This window comes from Petromyzon marinus, chromosome 63, assembly GCF_048934315.1.
Source record: "Petromyzon marinus isolate PM22_M1 ecotype Great Lakes invasive population chromosome 63, UKy_Petmar_22M1.pri1.0, whole genome shotgun sequence".
Taxonomy (NCBI): domain Eukaryota; kingdom Metazoa; phylum Chordata; class Hyperoartia; order Petromyzontiformes; family Petromyzontidae; genus Petromyzon; species Petromyzon marinus.
In genome coordinates, this window is record NC_133729.1 from 4,325,594 (window position 1) to 4,341,808 (window position 16,215).

Genomic DNA, 16,215 nt, shown 5'->3' on the forward strand with positions numbered 1-16,215 from the left:
AAACTACACCACAACTTTCACCAAAAACCCCGCTCTTTGTCGCAACCGCTATCATCCCATAATTGTTGCGAAACGCCTTGGATGAAGGCACTCTATATATACATCTGCATTGGATAATATTCGCCCTCTCTTGTTGATGTCCTTTATTTCATCAGTGCGAGCTCTGTTTAAGATTCATTATTCACACGTGTCAATGTCGCCCCTTTATTTTTTGACGTCCCTCAATTTTAATCACGCGAGAGCCCTTTGGGATTCGCTTTTACATCTTGTATTTAACTAAGGCGAGAGCCAATTTAGATGAATTGGCCTTGAGAGCAATCACCTGCATTTAACCCGATTGGAGTGCATTGAGTTGCAGCGTCTCTTTGTGATAGCCTCTGTACGCAGGACTTTCGAATACTTTTGGGTGTGGCCAAACATTCGTTGACAACTAATTTTGACTTCGCTTCGACTGCATGCTTCCACCGTGCATTCACAACTACTTAAAAGACGAGGCGACGAGGGAGCTAAAAGTAGTGTTGCTGTCAGGATGCTCGCAGTAGTGGATAGATTGGGACGATCCGGTGGCGATATGTTAACTACCTCGCCTGGAGGTCGTGGGTTTGATCCTGACCCCAACGCCTGTATATTTGGAGTCGACTTTTTCTCTCTATCTCTCTCTTCCCCTGTGGTCGCGTGGATTTTTCTCCAGGTCCTCCGGGTTTTCCCTCTGCATTTAGAAACATGCGTTTAACGTATTTGGCTGCGGTACATTTCGACGCGATAAGCCACTTTGTTGCGCTGGTCAGGACGCTTCTGAAAAGACCTATATAGCTCAGTGGGCCTTAACGGTAAAATAACACGTTTAGATAATGGGTCGTTTGAGAGTGGTAGGCTGCACACGTGGCTATGGGCCATGTGAATTCATGGACCATGCATTCCCAAACCTATCTTAAAGGTTACCAGTAGTGTAAGCAATTTTATAAGGCAGGTGGCACAAAAAGGATTAATTAGTGGCCATATGGTACTAGTCAACGGACCATCATAAGCTACGCGCATAAATGCAACCAATATTGAGAATAACATCGTAAACAAATAAAATCAGAAATAATATCTCCCATGAAGTTATGTTTATTAGCAAAACCAATGACAGAGAACTTATACTTACAGTACACAGTTCAGGAGACGAGAAAGGAATAATTTTCGTCCAGAGTTCTGTTCTGGATGGTCGTGTGGTGATTGTGTATCAATCACACTTGATACATGACTATGAAACCCTGGCTTTCCGCAAATATTTTGAACCACAGATCCCTAGCGTGGCCACGAGATATTCTATTGGCATTCGCTCTTCCAACAAATATCTTGGAAGCTAAGCACAACCGGGCATGGACAGTGCTCAGATGAGCAACTAATATGCACACCAGGTTGCCACAGTCGGCTGCAGGGCCATGTGGTAGTCAGTGCAGTAAAATTCACGGTTATTTTGTACTTTTATTTGCTCCCCACCTTTCCACAAGACCAGCGTGGTAAAGTATGGGTAAATAACCTCAATCCGTATGGCGTGTAGAGGCCAAATCCAGCGGTGGATTGATAAAGTGCACGACATGTACTTGATAAGCTGTGAAGCTACTATGGCAGCATGGCCAGCAGGTTTCTGACAGGCCTTCTGTGAAGCAGAATTTCAGCGTGGCTGCGCACATCTCTTGAGGATATTTGTCCTATTCTTCCACACTGGTCAGATGTCTTGGAAGAGTAAACTTTTTTTATTTTACCAGCTAAGGCCCCACTGAGCTATACAGCTTTTTTTCTCAGAAGTGACCTGGCCATCATCAAATGATAGCTCAACGAAGTGGCGTATCACGTGGACATTTATAGCAGCCAATTACTCTAAAAGCATGTGGATTCTAAACGTGGAGGGAAAAACCGGAGGACCTGGAGAAAAATCCAAACGACCACGGGGAGATAGAACGTGCACACTCCAAATATACAGCAGGCGTCAGGGTCAAGATCGAACCCACGACCTCCTGTACACCTGGCGAGGTAGTTAACATCTCGCCACCGTGGCGGCCCTCAGTAGGGGATAGCCACAGTTTATTTCACCACATGCAACCTGACGATCAACCGTGGTGTACCCATTTATGCTGCTTGCTGGACAGAGGTGGGTACTTTAAGAAACTGGCGCCATTGTTTCAACTGACGCGTCGTGGGATTGAATCGAACCGGCAACCTGTAGATTGTAAGTCCCATGTGCTCTTACACCTTGGCAGCATTCCACTCTGGTACACTCACAAACAAAGCAAGACTACTCGAAAGAAGCCATTCGCCAAATAACCCAAGCAAGCAGGACTCGGGGAGAATTTTCTGGTTGTCAATATATTACAACGAAGACAATAATACAACCGTGTAGGTTTTCGTGATTGTGTTGTACAGCTCTCCGATATTTTTGGGTTGTAGCACATGTTATTTTGCGTGATGCCTGACGTTTTAGTGCGACACAATCTGAAAACACATCTGAGAGGTGTATGATGATGTTGACAATGACAACGATGATGTGTTCATCTGGGAGAACTTGAATCTTGGTTAGGACATTCTTCCCAGAATGGCTTTGGGGAAACCCGGTCGCAGGCGAAGGGAGCTGAGCGGAGACATTCAGCAGGGACGGGCGAGAGTCACGTTAGGGGGCGGCCTCGTTCTCGGCGCCCAGGAAAGGTCACGAACTCTGCCCACCCCCCCCCCCCGTCGGGGAGCCCGCCACCATCCTCACTCCTTGAGATCCTCCAGCGCCTGCCGCTCAACCTCGGCGCGCAGGTGTGAGCGGCGCTGCAGGTAACGGTAGACACGTGCGCTGCACAGGTACCCGCCGTACACAGTGAGCAGCATCATGGAACCCGAGAAGATGCGGTATCCCACGTCCACCAACTTCTTGCCACCGCCCGCCATGCTCTCTGCGCAACAAAAAAAAAAATGCATAGCCACGTGTGAATGACAGCTCAACGCCCCCTGCACTGCCCACTTCGATCATTCGCGACTGACAGCGTATGTTTGCCAGGCTGTCCCTGTAGAAGTCCACTAGCTCTCTCACCAAACTCTGTGGCCGTCTGGTTCGTTCTTCCTTCTGATACTAGGAAGCCACTGAAGCTCTCCACTTTTAAATAATCTAGTTTGAAAACTCATTTCTTTAGGGAACAGCTCTTTGTGTTTAGTTGGCTGTCCTTGCCCCGCACCTAAGATTAGCACAGTTAGCTACATACGGTGCGAAAAAAATCCAACATACGTACATACATAGAGATTCGATGCGAACATGTAAAAACTGCCGATCAACTCCCCTGCAACATGAATCTTACTAACCACTTACCCTACACCCCGAATGCGAATCGTAAACTCTAAACATAATCCTGAACTTTACCCGTAACTCTATCGCTGAACCCATAAGCATGTTCCTAAACCGCAAACTCTTATCCTCAAACCCCTAACCATTAATCTTAACACTAAACCTCGGATAAAAAAAAATCTGCGGGAACTACTTATTGTTATGAAACGGTTATTCTGACGATTGCGGCTCGTTACAAATCTGCAATATCTTGATTTGAAGCTTTCGTGACTGCAGGAATCCATACTCTTTGGTTCTTTCGGTGAAGTCACGTAGGTAGAAAAATAAAATTAAAATAATATATCACGACGTTTCGATCGCAACACAAGCGATCGAAACATCGTGAGAAATGTTTTATTTTTCTACCTACCTTACTTTACCGAAAGAACCGGAGTGTAAATCTGCAATACGCAACCACTCCACCAGACGGCGCTCGTGCCAATTAAAAACCCCGCAAATCCAGAGTGCGTGACAAAATAAAAACACACATGCCCCGGTGAAACACAAACACACACGCGCGAATTTGAACAGTTAAGACAATTAACACCAGTGATGAGAGGCAATGTTTAAAATTTTATGACAATTACTTGCAACACGGCGTCCAATAACGTCAGTGTTAAAACAATAACAAAAAAAATGCTTACTCACTGTGACTTTAAGGAAACGTCTTGTTGGTCGCAGGGGAAACCGTGCACTGAAATGCAATAACAATAACAGATTTGAAGTTTTCGTGACTGCAGGGATCCATACTCTTTGGTTCTTTCGGTAAAGTCACGTAGGTTTTAAATAAAACAAATCAAATCACGACGTTTCGATTGCAACACAGGCAATCATCGTCATCAGGTGGGAAAGCCACGGCTCCTGGTGACGATTGCTTGTGTTGCAATCGAAACGTCGTGATTTAATTTATTTTATACCCACGTGACTTCACCGAAAAGAAACCAAAGAGTAACAATAACAGAGTTATTGGTTTACATTATCCAAGTGATAAGCCACTGTCGTTGAGCTACCATTTGTGATAGTCGAGTTGCCTCTGACAAAGCGACACATCGCAGCTCAGGTGGGGGGCCTTACACCTGGCACAATAAAACAAAGTTTAACCTCGAACAACAGCGGATTTGTCCGTATCAGAAATCTTTGCGTGATTCAACAACCCTTGCCTTGATGCGCCGAATTACACGGGCGGCTCAATGTCTCGAGCTGAGCGTGTCTATGCCTCGTCTGCATTCCCTGTCAACCCATTCGGTTTATCCCGTATTCTTGTACAGAGGAATTGCCTTTTCAGATCCATACGATGACGTACAGCCGTTATCAATGCGGGCAAACCACAGCACCTGATGACAGACGTAAAAAAAAATGTCTTGATTGTATTATTGGTTCTTTCGGTAAAGTCACGTAGAAGGGAAACAATAAAATAATACAAATATAAAACAATACAATTCTCACGACGTTTCGACTGCAACACAAGCAATCATCATCAGGTGGGTTTCACACCTGATGATGATTGCTTGTGTTGATGATTGCTTGTGTTGCGTTCGAAACATCGTGATACTTTTATTCTTTTATATTTTTTTATTGTTTCCTTTCTACGTGACTTTATCGAAAGCACCAAGAATATGAATCCCTGCAGTCACGAAAGCTTTAAAAAATGCATGTTTGTGTTTCTCCCTCGTGGTGGGACTTTGTAGGATGAACGTTGAGATTTATAAGCGGCCAGGGGTGACCACCAATAAGGTCTGCATTGGTCTGTGATAAGGTAGTGGCATTAAATCAGGGGTTGACGGCTATGAGTTAGTGGAGTGGAGAGTCCGTGGCGCGCGTGAGACCCATTTAGTGACAGCGTTGTGGCGTTGTGGATAAACTTTGGCGTTCGTGTTTGGCGACAGGTGACGGGCGAGCGAATGGCGAGGGCAACTGCTCTGGTACGCCCTAACCTGTCAACCCATTATCAGTGCCTATCTCATTGCAGACCAAAACCAAATGTACAGGATCATAATACGTACCTGTCAACCCATTATCAGTGCCGAGATTATTACAGAACAATTCAGACCTCATTGGTCACCCCCGTGCCCCTTATAAATCTCATCCTACAAAGTCCCATCACAAGGAGAGAAACACAGACAAATAGACGAAAAAACATTGATGTTGCCCGTATTGAAACGGCTGTTACGCCGTAAGGGCATGAAAACTCACATTTCCCTGTACACGAATAGGGGGCAAACCGTATGGGTTGACAGGTATGGGTACCTCTTTTTAAAAAAAAAAATAGCAATCCCTCGCAAGCAGAAGTCATTAGAGTCGCTACTGTCACCGTAAGAGCGCGAGGCATGAACGATCTGCAATAGTACGGGGCAGCCTCCTCCCCCCCGTTGCCTAAACAGCAAAGCCGGGAGCCTAGCGTAGGCCCACGGTTAACTCTCCATGTCCGACAGGGGTAAAAGCTACGAGACCGACAACTTTTTTTATTGGCGTCAAATTAGTTATATATAATGATGCGTGGCGATAGAGTAAACGGTGCTACGCTGGAGAATGGTAGTTGAACGTACATTTCGTAAACAATTATAAAGAAATGGAAGTTAAAGCGCCTTAAGTTTACGCGCAACACACGCTTACCTCCAGCGGTCACCAAGAGAGCTCGCGTCTGATTGGCTCCTCAGCGCGCCCCGCTTCCCCCATGTAAGCCGTGCGCCCATTGGTCAATCGAGACGAGAGCCAGGCCCACTTCGTGTGAGTCTATGTCATCGATGTGAGGCTGTTGTGTAAAGAAGAGTCTTCGTCCGAAACGTCGTCTATTATAGACGTATTCCTTTGAAGACACCGCACAGTATGATTGACAAATACTTGAGTTTTTTAATTTGTTAATTGAGGTGTGACGTGATGACGTCACCCAATTTGGAGTGTTGCGCGATGACGTAATGTAGACACAACAGCCGGTTTGGCATGACGTGACGACGTCACCTATATACAACAGCAAGTTGGAGTGTTGCGCGATGACGTCATTTAGACACAATAGCCGGTTTGGCATGCGACGTGATGGCGTCACCGGCGAGGGAGCGAGCCTTATTTGGCGTCTTCAGAAGAACCACGTTCTTTATATGGCGTGCGAGATGACGTCTCACGACAACCATACCCTTTATTAGACGTGCGCGAAGACGTCATCAGAAGACTCACGCTCTTTACATGCTCTTTACATGGCGTGCGTGATGACGTCATAACTCAATCATACTGTGCGGTTTTTTAATTTGTTAATTGAGGTGTGAGTTGATGACGTCACCCAGATACAATAGCAATTTGGAGTGTTGCGCGATGACGTAATGTAGACACAACAGCCGGTTTGGCATGCGACGTGATGGCGTCACCGGCGAGGGAGCGAGCCTTATATGGCGTGCGTGATGACGTCTTCAGAAGATCCACGTTCTTTATATGGCGTGCGTGATGACGTCATCAGAGTTATCCACGCTCCTTATATGGCGTGCGTGATGACGTCACCGGCAAGCCACCTCCCTCCCTACCACCACCAACAGCAACAACTCCGTCCCCACGCGAGCTTCGCCATCCGTCGGCCACCGCCGCCACGGTGAAGATGGCAGCGGTCGGCCGCGTGATGTCGGAGCGACGCTGAAGGGGCCGGTAAGCGGAGAGCCTCGACGATGTTTGTATTTAGCCCACCACCACCATCATCATCACTGGCATCGTCGTCAGCTCCATCCACTGCTGGGTGTGGGAGGCCTCTCCCACAAGCCAGCTGGCGACTGCACAAAGATCCCCCGTGTAGCCTGTAACAGACTGTAGGGGCAAGTGCTGTTAGCGAGCAGTACCTATGAAGGCCGGTAACGGTACACGAGGGGATGGGTGGTCAGCACCAAGCCCGACCGCCTTTGTCTCCCCGGTGGCGATGTTTACCACACACTGCACCAGGTACTCATTTCAGGCTGAGTCGACCTAGGGGAGGAGGCCCGGGACCGGTTCAGATAATCGTCACTGGGCGTTGGCCGTGAGCGGGAATCGAACTCGGTTCGCTGGGTTCGTAGCGCAGCGTAGCGCGCTAACCGCTGCACCACCGCTCCCCACTGTGCTATCCGCATACACACGCGCACACTTTACTACTGTGACATCGTGTTTAAATCAGCCCCAAGAAGCTTGATTCCATCTATCACTCGGCCTTAAGATTTACATCGAACTACCCATGTAGGACTCACCACTGTGATCTCTACATTGTTGTCAAACTTAACATCTCTTAATGTTCGACGGCTTGTGAACCAGATCTTATTTATTCACGATGCTCACAAACAAAATCCGCAGACCACCTGCTGCTGGATCTCCTCTCTGTTTCAAAGAACAAATTTGACCTCAGGTCTTCGCTCATTTACCAGTTTCACATTCCCCTATTGCCGTACAAAAAACTGGAGGAAGGGCCTTTTGTTATTATTGATGCCCCCAGGGTCTGGAATGCTATTGCCAATAAACTGCAATTGAAATTGAAAAATAAACTGCAACTTGAATCACTACCAATGAGATTTTCACTCAAAACTGCTCTAGAGGAGTTGTACACCCCTAGCTGCCTATTCATTGGCGTAAAATAAAATGTTTCGCTCCGGATGACGCTGCAAAGTAGTATCTGTATTTTTATTTAGAGTGCTGATCTTAAAGGTGCATTGAAACATTTGATACTCCGACCGATGCTTCTGTTGTTGTGGAGTAACTCATGCAGCCAGCTATGGCTCTAGGGTTTGGTGTTACATGTTATTTATGTAGTTTATTGTAAAAATTCCGTCACAGTCCCTGTGATCACTGTTACGTTGCAATTATGGCTTTATTTTTTGGTGATTTCGAAAAGTTTTTTTGGTTTGGCCATGTTTGTTTTGTTGTAGTACGGAGTTAGACTGACGGCCTTAATCTAAGTTGTCTTGTGGTTGTTGTTGTTTGACTTTGCATCCCACTGGGATTTTTTGCACACAGCGTTGGTGGTGTACGGTGCTTTTTACAGGAATATTTTGATGTTTTTTTCAGCTCCCTCCACAGATTTTCTATGGGATTAAGGTCTGGAGACTGGCTAGGCCACTCCAGGACCTTCATGTGCTTCTTCTTGAGCCACTCCTTTGTTGCCTTGGCCGTGTGTTTTGGGTCATTGTCATGCTGGAATACCCATCCACGACTCATTTTCAATGTCCTGGCTGAGGGAAGGAGGTTCTCACCCAAGATTTGACGGTACATGGCCCCGTCCATCGTCCCTTTGATGCGGTGAAGTTGTCCTGTCCACTGAGCAGAAAAACACCCCCAAAGCATAACGTTTCCACCTCCATGTTTGACGGTGGGGATGGTGTTCTTGGGGTCATAGGCAGCATTCCTCCTCCAAACACGGCGAGTTGAGTTGATGCCAAAGAGCTCCATTTTGGTCTCATCTGACCAAAACACTTTCACCCAATTGTCCTCTGAATCATTCAGATGTTCATTGGCATACTTCAGACGGGCATGTATATGTGCTTTCTTGAGCAGGGGGACCTTGCGGGTGCTGCAGGATTTCAGTCCTTCATGGCGTAGTGTGTTACCAATTGTTTTCTTGGTGACTATGGTCCCAGCTGCCTTGAGATCATTGACAAGATCCTCCCGTGTAGTTCTGGGCTGATTCCTCACCGTTCTCATGATCATTGCAACTCCACGAGGTGAGATCTTCTATGGAGCCCCAGGCCGAGGGAGATTGACAGTTCTTTTGTGTTTCTTCAATTTGCGAATAATCGCACCAACTGTTGTCACCTTCTCACCAAGCTGCTTGGCAATGGTCTTGTAGCCCATTCCAGCCTTATGTAGGTCTACAATCTTGTCCCTGACATCCTTGGAGAGCTCTTTGGTCCTGGCCATGGTGGAGAGTTTGGAATCTGATTGATTGATTGCTTCTGTGGACAGGTGTCTTTTATACAGGTAACAAGCTGAGATTAGGAGCACTCCCTTTAAGAGTGTGCTCCTAATCTCAGCTCGTTACCTGTATAAAAGGCACCTGGGAGCCAGAAATCTTTCCGATTGAGAGGGGGTCAAATACTTATTTCCCTCATTAAAATGGAAATCATTTTTTTAACATTTTTGACATGCGTTTTTCTGTATTTTGTTGTTATTCTGTCTCTCACTGTTCAAATTAACCTACCATTAAAATTATAGACTCATCATTTCTTTGTCAGTGGGCCAACGTACAAAATCAGCAGGGGATCAAATACTTTTTTCCCTCACTGTAGTGAGGTGTATAGTAGTGTAGTGTATAGTAGTGTAGTGTATATTAGTGTAGTGTATAGTGAAGTGTATGGTAGTATAAGTGTAGTGTATAGTGTAGTATACTAGTACAGCAACACCAGTGTGTTGGAGAGCCAAGCCACAACATTTACAATCCGAGTACGACGTTTCGCCAGTAATTACAACCAGCTTCAGGCGACAGCCAGATTTGTGGAGAATTCCTCCTGTTCCGTTCCTTAGAGGCATAGATGTTGTAACCACCCTTCTGCGCTCTCCAACACACAACGGGTGTGTGAGCTGTACTAGTGACGCATTGGCCACGTTCTGTTTACGAGACACAACCCTTGCTAGTTGGCTGTGTCGGGTGGTGGCGGGTTTTAACGACACATATTTACGCGATCTAACCCCAAAAAAACCCTCTTATGGATGATATTGGTCGTGTTAAACGGAGTGAATTCTGTCTCTGTCTGTGTGGTAGTCTCCCCCCCCGCCGCCCGCGCTCCCTCATCAACCTCCCTAATCGGAACCTCCCGATTAGCGCGGTTGGCTACGTACGGCGCGAAAGAAGTTCAACGCTACGCACGCATGTACGCGACAAACACATAATTTACATTCACTCGACTCGTTTCCCCGTGAGAAACGGACGACCCGCGACAAGGGCTCAAACCCAGGCTGGCGCAGCTTGCAGCTCGCGCGTCGTTAACGATTTAAACTAAAACTAAACACAGCTTCTTATTTTTATTTTACAAGGCAAGGGCGACCTGGCTGTCAAATGATAGCCCAACGAAGACACGCAAACTCCAAACGAAGTTGGGCTTACCACGAGGAAATGTACTGCAGCCAAAGACTCTAAACGCGTGATGATGTTGATTCTAAATGTGGAGGGGAAAAACCGGAGGACCCGGAGATAAATCCACGCGACCAGTAGGGGGGAGAGAGAGAGACGCGCAAACGAGACACGCAAACTCCAAATATACAGCAGGCGTCAGGGTCGGGATCGAACCCACGACCTCCTGCACACCAGGCGAGGTAGTTAACATCTAGCCACCGTGATGATGATGAGAGAGAGAGAGACACGTAAACTCCAAATATACAGCAGGCTTCAGGGTCGGGATCGAACCCACCACTTCCTGTACACCAGGCGAGGTAGTTGACATCTCCTAGCCACCGTGATGATGATGAGAGAGAGAGAGACGCAAACTCCACATATACAGCAGGCGTCAGGGTCGGGATCGAACCCACGACCTCCTGCACACCAGGCGAGGTAGTTAACATCTGCTAGCCACCGTGGTTTCACACTGGACCCCCCCCCCCCCGCTTCCCTCCCCCCCAGAGCGCGGGAGCCATGCACCGGGACAGCCCCCCAGCGCGCTGCATCAAGCCACCGAGCACCATGGACAAGTACGAGAAGCTGGCGAAGATTGGCGAGGGCTCCTACGGGGTCGTGTTCAAGTGCCGCGCGCGGGACACTGGCCACGTCGTCGCCATCAAGAAGTTCGTCGAGTCCGAGGAGGACCCGCTCATCAAGAAGATCGCGCTGCGCGAGATTCGCATGCTCAAGGTGGGCGGCGCAGGTCGAGGAGACGGGAGGAGACACTCACTCACTCGGTCCTGGAGACCGCGATTCAGGATCGGAGTCTCAGTTGAGACTCGGCTCCAGAGGACCGGGTCTCAGGGTCGGAGTCTCGGTTGAGTCTCGGCTCCAGGAGACCGGGTCTAAGGGTCGGAGTCTCGGTTGAGACTCGGCTCCAGAGGACCGGGTCTCAGGGTCGGAGTCTCGGTTGAGTCTCGGCTCCAGGAGACCGGGTCTCAGGGTCAGAGTCTCGGTTGAGACTCGGCTCCAGGAGACCGGGTCTCAGGGTCGGAGTCTCGGTTGAGTCTCGGCTCCAGGAGACCGGGTCTCAGGGTCGGAGTCTCGGTTGAGTCTCGGCTCCAGGAGACCGGGTCTCAGGGTCGGAGTCTCGGTTGAGACTCGGCTCCAGGGGACCGGGTCTCAGGGTCGGAGTCTCGGTTGAGTCTCGGCTCCAGGAGACCGGGTCTCAGGGTCGGAGTCTTGGTTGAGACTCGGCTCCAGGAGACCGGGTCTCAGGGTCGGAGTCTCGGTTGAGTGTCGGCTCCAGGAGACCGGGTCTCAGGGTCGGAGTCTCGGTTGAGACTCGGCTCCAGGGGACCGGGTCTCAGGATTGAGACTCAGCTCCATGATGCAAGCGAAACGGTCAGAGCGCTGCACCGTCATCGTTGTGTTTTACAAAGTCGGCATTGTCTCAGTTTAGCGCTTTCCCACGTGAGCCTGTGGTGGGAATTGAGCTGCCGCATCTGCGCTCGATGGCGAGCGGTGCCAACCTCGCCACGCATCCCCGTAGCTCTGACCTTCCTTTGCGCGCAGCACGGACACTCGTCTGAAAATGCTGACCATGTGCAGCCTCGTGTTCTCTCGGCACCCTCGATGTGAGAATTGATTTTCTTTTGTGGGCAGTGGAGGAGGTGGCAGCCCCCGTGTTTGAAGAGACAGCGAGAGGGCCTGGTGCGGGACTTGACAAACACTCTCAAACAGGGCTGCCTGTCCATTACACCGGAGTGTTTATTGACCCCCCCCCCCCGGCAATGATAAACACCCGGGTTGCTTTTCAATGGGAGAATGATCATGGACGCGAATAATCTTTTGTCAAGCTTATTTGTCATCAAATTAAATGTTGGTGCTCTCTGTGCGTGTGTGTTCGGGTAGCTCTTTCGAGACCACTCCATCAATTTCCCTGAATGAGGTGTCATTTTGAGCCTCATGCTGTCTAATTCATATTGACACAACAGTCGACCTTTGACCACAGGCTTATTGGCTGTATGGCTGCTTATCCGATTTACAATTAGTACGGTGTGATACGGGACCTGTTTCAATATCGTACAAGGGAGAGGCGTGTGCCGAGGGGGATGGGGGTGTAGTTGGAGATACTCTGAGAAAGACACCCAACCCCAGGGCTTGAACCCGCAGGGTCTCTGAGTCACGCAGTCACGGAGCCTGGCGGTGGTGGTGACGGCTTTGCACGCCGGTAATCCAGCACACTGTGGAGGCAATGGGTTGGCACATCACACACGTATGTTGCAAACAAACGCTCGACCCTTAACCCGACTGCCCAGGAGAATGCGGTACAGCAAAATTGTGGACCCCACCTGTCCCGTCTGTATGGGATAGAGCGTTTCCCCCTTGCACACGCTGGTCTTTCCCCGGGTGCTCCGGTTTCCTCCGACGCGCAAACAGCTTATTCACCCTTTGCCGTTCCGAGACGTCTGCAAGTTGCCAGGCGGGTGGGTGTCCCGTTTCACCGCTGAATATCGGGGTGGGTGTCCTGTTTCACCGCCGAATCTGGGAACGCGCAAGAGGCCCGGTGTTCATTGTATTCAAGAGAGGCGTAGTAGCGCCGCTGTGTTTAAAGACGCCGTTACTCGCCGAAGAGATGCGTAGCGACACGACCGCCGCACTCTAAGACGGCCGGCGCCAAACCGTGCGACACGCCCCACCCGCGTGGCCTTGCGGGAGCCTCGGTACCGATTTCAAGTTAGTCTCGGTTTTGTTCCGATTCCGTTCAGATGACGTACTTGTGTGGGAAAGGGTCGATTGGCTGATCACGCCTCAAAGGGTCGATTGGCTGATAACGCCTCAACATGTAGAGGACTGCAGAGCTTGGCTAATTGTTGGCGCAAGCTCAACCGCGGTGGCTGCCTCCGTCCCCGTTCGTCCGCGGTTCCAGACTCCTCTCGGGCCGTCGCTTCTCTCCTTTGGCGGGTGGGCGGGCGAGCGGGCGAGCGGACGGGCGGGCGGGCGGGCGGGCGGGCGGGCGAGCGGGCGGGCGCTGTGACTGCGCAAGGCACTGCGAGTTCACGGCGGTGTTTTTTGCTGGGTTGGATCGCGTCGTTATAGCCGCCGCCCGCCCGACGCAGCGCCAATTTGGCGAGTTGTTTGTCACGTGAACAAAAGCGTGCGCCAGTGAGTTACGGGGGTTCAGCGCTTGAGGCGGGGGTTTGTGTGTTGGAGAGGAAAACCCCACAACGACGTGAACGATTCGAGTGCCGTGACGTTTCGCCGGCAATCGCAACAAGCCCGCGTTATCGGTCGCCGCAATCCAACGCAAAAAATAAAAAACTGTGTTGGATATCGGTCGCGAAGGCCTATGGTGTGTTAAACTGCGTTACAAGTTGACATTACGATTATTCATCGCGCTCTTTCAGGTGCGCTTCTGCGGCCGTCTGGAACACTCTTCCTTCCGATATTAAGGAAGCCACTGGGAATTATATGGTACTTTTAAATCATCATCTAGATTGACAAACTCATTTCTTTGAAAACTGCATGTTGTGTCTACTAATAGGGTTTTTCCCTCTTTTTTTGGCAACAAAATTGACACCTTTCGCGAGTCATGTTTACATTAACCCACAATACTTGCAGTCAAAATGCAAACGAAAAACAATACTCTGATATTCTTAGCTCTTTCGGTAAAGTCACGTTAAAGGGAAACAATAAAATAATAAAATATTATTAATAAAATATTGTTGAATATGAATTACTGCAGTCACGAAAGCTTTAAATCAAAATGTAATACTCTGATAATTTATGCATTGTCCTCGAAACTGATTGGTCCACACCAGAGACAGCTTTCCTTAGAGCCTCGTCTCATACGGCGTTCGACCTAGATGACGCCAAAAGGCGCACAGTTCAAAGACAACGCCACTGTCAGAGTATTGAAGGCTCCGGGTAAGCATCTACATCAGGAGGCCTCCTTTGCCAGTACCAAAATATACTAATAGGGTTTTTCCCCCTTTTTTTGTAAACATGACTCCTTGCAAAAGGTGTCGGTTTTGTTGCCAGGACAAAAAAGTGAAAAAACCCGATCGGTATATTTTGGTACTGGCAAAGGAGGCCTCATGATGTCGATGTTGTGTCTAGTTTGTCGTACTTCCCCCCCCCCGTCCGCACCTCCGACGAGCACGGTTGGCTACGTACAGTCCGACAGAAGTTCAATATACACACACACACATAGACTGACACAGAGACCCATAGACCCAGAGACCCATTTCTTTAGAACTGCTTTTAGTCTTGATTTGAAGCTTTCGTGACTGCAGGAATCCCCATACTCTTTGTTGCCTTCGGTAACGTCACGTAGGTAGAAAAATAATAGATCACGTGACGTTTCGATAGCAATACAAGCAGGTAGGCGCCTACTTCAGCAGTTGTTTCTTGCTGTGGTTGTCCCACCGGATGACGATTGCTTGTGTTGCGATCGCAACGTCCCGCTCAACTGCTTTTGTCGCACTTCCCCCGCCCGCACCTCCGACGAGCACGGTTGGCTACGTACAGTCCGACAGAAGTTCAATATACACACACACACATAGACTGACACAGAGACCCATAGACCCAGAGACCCATATCTTTAGAACTGCTTTTAGTCTTGATTTGAAGCTTTCGTGACTGCAGGAATCCCCATACTCTTTGTTGCCTTCGGTAACGTCACGTAGGTAGAAAAATAATAGATCACGTGACGTTTCGATAGCAATACAAGCAGTTAGGCGCCTACTTCAGCAGTTGTTTCTTGCTGTGGTTGTCCCACCTGATGACGATTGCTTGTGTTGCGATCGCAACGTCCCGATCAACTTCTTTTGTCGCACTTCCCCCGCCCGCACCTCCGACGAGCACGGTTGGCTACGTACGGTCCGACAGAAGTTCAAGATACACACACACACACATAGACTGACACAGAGACCCATAGACTCAGAGACCTATTCCTTTAGAACTGCTTTTAGTCTTGATTTGAAGCTTTCGTGACTGCAGGAATCCCCATACTCTTTGTTGCCTTCGGTAACGTCACGCAGGTAGAAAAATAATGGATCACGTGACGTTTCGATAGCAATACAAGCAGGTAGGCGCCTACTGCAGCAGTTGTTTCTTGCTGTGGTTGTCCCACCTGATGACGATTGCTTGTGTTGCGATCGCAACGTCCCGCTCAACTGCTTTTAGCGTTCAGTTTGTTGTCCTTCCCCCGCACCTCCGATCAGGAGGGCTGGCCACGTACGGCGTGAAAGAAGTTCAACGTACACACACATGAAAAGCCAACGTATCCTCTTTTGTCGTACCCTCAAATCTTGTCACTCAATTTTAACCCACTGCCCAATGTGGTATCGACTGCAAACTTGGTATGCTTGTGTCATACCGATGACGATACTATTTTGTACCATTAAAAAAAATTACAATTTATTTTTAATGATGGAAAATATTTGTTTCCCTTCTACGTGACTTTACCGAAAGAACCAAGAATATGAATCTTTTTTTACATGTTATGTTTCGGCTTGGGTTTAATTGTCCACGCTCGACTCACGTTGGCTGTAAATCACCACGGTGCCCTTACGTTGTGGCGAGCTTCGGGGCCACTTCCTGGAGTCGTGGAGTTCTTCCATTAACTAGCACGGTACATTTCATTAAAGCGAGTTTTAAAAAAGTAGTTTTTTAAAAAATATTACTTGTTTTTTCCTCCGTACGGCGAGGTCTTCGTCCAGCAAGTGGATAACAAAAGGGGCTGAGAGTGTGGAAGCGTCGTTACGATAAATTTGTCACGTTGACCGCGAGGTTTGCGCGAACGCCGCGGAACGGGGGGGGGGGCGCG

General features: G+C 48.8%; 2 protein-coding genes across 2 annotated transcripts in view; one reads left to right on the top strand and one right to left on the bottom strand.

Annotated features, from left to right (window-relative positions):
* Positions 1-1,094: 1,094 nt before the first annotated feature.
* On the bottom strand, positions 1,095-6,143 carry COX14 (cytochrome c oxidase assembly factor COX14). The gene is made up of 3 exons (XM_032977642.2): positions 5,963-6,143; positions 3,994-4,043; positions 1,095-2,924 (listed from the first exon to the last, which is right to left on the bottom strand). Exons 1-3 carry the CDS (start codon positions 6,040-6,042, stop codon positions 2,740-2,742), a joined length of 315 nt encoding a protein of 104 aa, XP_032833533.2. The 5' UTR covers positions 6,043-6,143; the 3' UTR covers positions 1,095-2,739.
* A 624-nt stretch (positions 6,144-6,767) lies between these two features.
* The window catches only part of LOC116956087 (cyclin-dependent kinase-like 1), a 20,364-nt gene continuing 10,916 nt past the window's right edge, over positions 6,768-16,215 (top strand). Inside the window, exons 1-2 of the mRNA XM_032977535.2 lie at positions 6,768-6,979; positions 10,905-11,132. Of these exons, the coding sequence (XP_032833426.1) occupies positions 10,917-11,132 (216 nt within the window). The 5' untranslated portion in view covers positions 6,768-6,979; positions 10,905-10,916. The remainder of the gene's footprint in view (positions 6,980-10,904; positions 11,133-16,215) is intronic.